Raw genomic sequence first — 4,817 nt, 5'->3', positions numbered from 1 at the left:
ATCAAAAACTACGTTTTTAAAAATTCTCGAAAAACGGCTAAGTGCCAACGGGTGAGGGGGTCGGCGCTTCGGGCGGAAGCCCCGGAGACATTTCCACTGACCCGTTGCACTTTTCAACGTAGAGGGGAATTCAGACCTCCCCTCCTCCGTTAACAATTTTCATTCATCTTTTCCAAGCTACCTTCTGCACGAAATCGGAAACCCGGTTTTTGAGAGCACTTAGAAAAAAACGGCCTATTTCTCATGATGGGGAAATCATGGAGGAATGCGTCCGATGAGTGAGCACTTTGGATCGGACACAATTGTTGCCCGGAGGACCCCCAATCACGGTTCTTACAAAACTTTAAGTTTTTGAACTGGCCTCTGGAGAAATGCAAGGGGAGTTTCGACGGAATAACGAGACACTATTTTCGGACACATTTTCACCATTTTAACCCCTTTCTCTGGTTCTTCCAAAAGTTAACTTTAACTTATTTTGCCTCTGGAGGAATGCAAGGGGAGTTGCCAGGGGACTCTACCTGCATTATGAGGCACTATTCCCGGACACATTTTCACCATTTTCACCCCTTTTCTGCGGTTCTTCCAAAAGTTAACTTTAACTTGTTCTGACTCTGGAGGAATGCAAGGGGAGTTGCCAGGGGACTCTACCTGCATTATGAGGCACTATTTCCGGACACATTTTCACCAATTTCACCCCTTTCTCTGGTTCTTCCAAAAGTTAACTTTAACTTTTTCTGACTCTGGAGGAATGTAGGGTGAGTTGTCAGGGGACTCGACCCGCCTTAGGAGGCACTATTCCCGGATACATTTTATCCATTTTAACCTCTTTCTCTGGTTCTCTGGTTGCATCCGTCTCTGGATCATGGAAGAATGCATCCGCTGCATGAGGACTTTGGATCGGATACAATTGTTGCCTGGATGACCCCCAATCATGGTTCTTACCAAACTTAACGTTTTGAACTGGTCTCCGGAAGAAAGTAAGGGGAGTTGCCAGGGGACTCGACCCGCCTTAGGAGGCACTATTTCACCCAGTTTTGGCTCCCGCCTTGCCTGGATGATAGGACCGATAGATGACAGGGATCTCTGCCCGCCTAACGAGTGCCTAAATGGGACACCTTTCGCACGATGATGCAAATGGGTTATTTATTGAAAATAAACCGGAGAGATTTGACATGGGGTCTTTCTAGTTCGCTGAGTGCAACTTTCTTATTTTCACCTATCCTTCTTTGTCCCCCCCGGTTCTATACATTATACTGGTGACACTTCCCGGTACCGAAATGCTCAGGCATCCAAAAATGATGGCGATCGGTTGTCCTATCTGTAATAGTCCCTACCGTGCCCTGAGCAAGCACCTGCTGAGGAACCATAGTGTGCGTAATTTAGTTGAAAGAAGAATTCTGCTGTTGTTGACGAAAGGACGGATAAACATTAGGCTCCATCCCTGCATTATTGCAGGATGCGAGTACAACGGGACAAGGCTGGAACGCCACTTGTACAGAAACCATGTTGAGCTGTCCCGGCAGGAATTACATGTGGTTTTAACTAAACTAAAAATGAAAGTGGCCACGAAGAAGCTTCATGAACTCAGTTTGACAAACCCCACAGTAGCAATGATTACCTCTTGGGATGTGGACACTGTGGGTGATGATGTCCTGTCACAACCTCCACCCTTGTCCCCAGTGATTAAATGTGACAACGCGGACTGTAAGGAATGGAGGATGGATGCAAACAGAATGAAGGCTCAGAGGGACATGCTGCTGAGGTGAAATCCCTGCGCTGCATGCTGCAGCAGAGGATTAAACGTAACCGAAAGAGGATGAACCAGAGGGCCGAGGACCAAGAGCGGGTGTTTCTAAGGAAACAATCCCGAACAGAGTCAACACTAAAGAGGCTGTCCAAGTCCAAAGGTCCCTCCTGCAGGAAGTCCCCCATTGCCTGTCACACACCTGTATCTAGCTCCTCAGAACCTGCATCCATAGATACCGAGGCCTCGTCATCTTCCCCTCCCATACATTCCCCCTGGTTCAGCGGCAGGGGCCGGGGGAATCGAATGCGGGACATTACATTCCCACGCATCATGGAGAAGTATCTGCAAGGCTACCGGGACCATTATGAGGGCATCGATCCAACAGTGAGGCTCCAAGAAAACGCAGTCTCCAAAATAAGCAGAGTCAAATCATTCCTAAGCTTCATGGCACACGGTTTCAATCGCCTGTCTGACTGGCTCTTTTTGAGGGATCTGAAGAGGATACGTGGGTGGTCCCGGAGCCTGATAAAGTCAAGCCTACAGGTCACGACATCTGACTTCTATATCAAAAATATATCACACTTTCTCAAATACATGAATGAAACACCATGCAAGGGGAGCAGGCTCAACCAGAATGACATGATTTTAATCACACGGGAAGTTGCTGCCATCCTGAAGTCCATGAGAAAGAAGGTGTTTATCCACCAGATGCAGGTGAAGCGGGACAAGATGGAAGGTCTGCCAAGCCATAAAGACATCATGGCATGTTTGACTGCGGCCAAAACTCGCATCCCTCAGCTCCTGGACGTGATGACCAGCAATCCGACTCACGCAACCCGGAGCCTGCTCTATGGGTACATGACCCTCAATTGGAGCTGCATTTATGGGCACCGTCCGGGGGTCTACTCCAACATGACCAACACGGAGGTCCTCAAGGCGGAGATAACTGGCACTGCCTTTGGCCACCTCATCCACGTGAGTGAGCTATTAAAACATGTGTTTATTCTGGCAGTGATACACATGTTGTGGATGATTGATACTTGTATTGACGCTCTCTAACTCTGTCATAACAGGTAAGCAACCACAAGACGGCCAACGCGTTCGGGGAAGCGCAGATGTACCTCACCATAGAAGAATTTGGATGGATGAAGAGGTGGCTGGAAATCAAGGGGACGCTGACCGGCACCAACAACCGCTACTTCCTCTGCATAGCGGGGAAGAACCCATCGAGGAACCTTGCCACCTTCCTGAGGTTGGCATGGGCTGATGTTGGACTAAAAGGTCCCATTAACTTCACCGACCTCCGCACAGTCCACGCCGATAATGCGAAGAGGTTTCAGGACATAAGCAACCGCCAAAGAGTGAGTGATTTCATGTGACACAACACTACAACTGCAGACAAATGTTATGCCAAGAATCCTTCTTTGAAGGAGGCTGCGGACATACGAATGCTCTTCACAGAGTCACTGCAAGCAGCGGCCGCAGCAGCATCAGGGGTGAGTGAAGACAATTTGGGGGACATTGACATCCACAGTGACCGTGACAGCTCTGGAGAGGAGCATAGCCCTACTCCCTACCAAGACTCCACCGATACCGAGACGTCAGATGAATTATACAAAGACTTCAACGCTTGGAGAGCGGCGAAGAGGGAACAGTCAATGGCCGAACACAGTCCCTCAGACACGGGTGAAGAGAGGGTGCCAGCCTCTGCACCAACTTCACCCGATACGGACAATGTTGCCAGTGACCAACTTGTAAATATGCAATGTTTTGTTGTACTCAGTCCGCTTGTGCTGGATGAGTTAATAATGTTATAATGTTATAAAGTGTCAATGTATATATTTCTGTAAATAAAGTTTGTTAAAATTACTTAATTTGTCCTCTTTTTTATAACCCAATATGGGTGTTTCCCCATTAAGATCCCCAGGGGCACGAGGTTCTGGTGGTGTGCATGAAGGGGTTTAGTCCACGTGAGGAGTGCTCAAATGTGGGAGGATGTGTAAGGCAGAGGAGGGTAAAACAAGTTAAAGTGTGAACCTCCAGCAGGGCAGGTGGTGCTGCTGTGAATAAGGCCGACTTTGGAGTCCGATGGGCGGACTGTGAAGCACCGCAAAATACACCCCCTGATAGGTAACCAGGGCCATGAGAACATCCTCCACAGGAGGGTGTGTGGTGCTGTGAATAAGTCCGACTATGGATGCCGATGTGCGGACTGTAAAGCACCGCAAAATAGACCCCCTTATAGGTTACCAGGGCCATGAGAACATCCTCCATAGGAGGGTGGGTGCTGCTGCTGTGAATAAGTCCGACTATGGTGTCCGATTGGCGGACTGTAAAGCACCGCAAAATACACCCCCTTATAGGTTACCAGGGCCATGAGAACATCCTCCATAGGAGGGTGGGTGCTGCTGCTGTGAATAAGTCCGACTATGGATGCCGATGTGCGGACTGTAAAGCACCGCAAAATAGACCCCCTTATAGGATACCAGGGGCACGAGTTTCTTGAGGGTGTAATCATCTGGGTTTAGTCCGTGGGGGAGTGCTTAAGTTCGGGGTCCCAAGGTGCGCGAGGTTATGGAAGTACGCATGTCAGGTAGATATGCTGGAGGTCTGTAGTCCGTGTTTTGGGTCTCTGTGAGCGGCCAAAGTGAGGTGGTTTTCCCGGTGTATGTCATGGAAGTCTGAGATAGCCTGTTTGCCCATGTCAAATCTTATTATGAGGCACTATTTTGGGATACATTTTATCCATTTTAACCCCTTTCTCTGGTTCTTCCAAAAGTTAACTTTAACTTATTTAGCCTCTGGAGGAATGCAAGGGGAGTTGCCAGGGGACTCTACCTGCATTATGATGCACTATTTTGGGATACATTTTATCCATTTTAACCCCTTTCTCTGGTTCTTCCAAAAGTTCACTTATACTTATTTAGCCTGTGGAGGAATGCAAGGGTAGTTATCAGGGGAGTCTACCTGCATTATGATGCACTATTCCCGGGTACATTTTATCCATTTTAACCCCTTTCTCTGGTTCTTCCAAAAGTGAACTTTAACTTATTTAGCCTGTGGAGGAATG

General features: G+C 48.2%; 1 protein-coding gene across 1 annotated transcript; it reads left to right on the top strand.

Moving 5' to 3' along the window:
* The first annotated feature begins 721 nt into the window (after window positions 1-721).
* LOC117548474 lies at window positions 722-3,616 on the top strand. The gene is made up of 2 exons (XM_034219798.1): window positions 722-2,722; window positions 2,821-3,616. Exons 1-2 carry the CDS (start codon window positions 1,712-1,714, stop codon window positions 3,124-3,126), a joined length of 1,317 nt encoding a protein of 438 aa, XP_034075689.1. The 5' UTR covers window positions 722-1,711; the 3' UTR covers window positions 3,127-3,616.
* Window positions 3,617-4,817: the final 1,201 nt, after the last annotated feature.

The sequence above is a fragment of the Gymnodraco acuticeps genome, unplaced genomic scaffold (genome assembly GCF_902827175.1).
Source record: "Gymnodraco acuticeps unplaced genomic scaffold, fGymAcu1.1, whole genome shotgun sequence".
Taxonomy (NCBI): Eukaryota; Metazoa; Chordata; class Actinopteri; order Perciformes; family Bathydraconidae; genus Gymnodraco; species Gymnodraco acuticeps.
The sequence above is the reverse complement of the archived record's forward strand: the minus strand, read 5'-3'. Positions and strand labels throughout refer to the sequence as shown.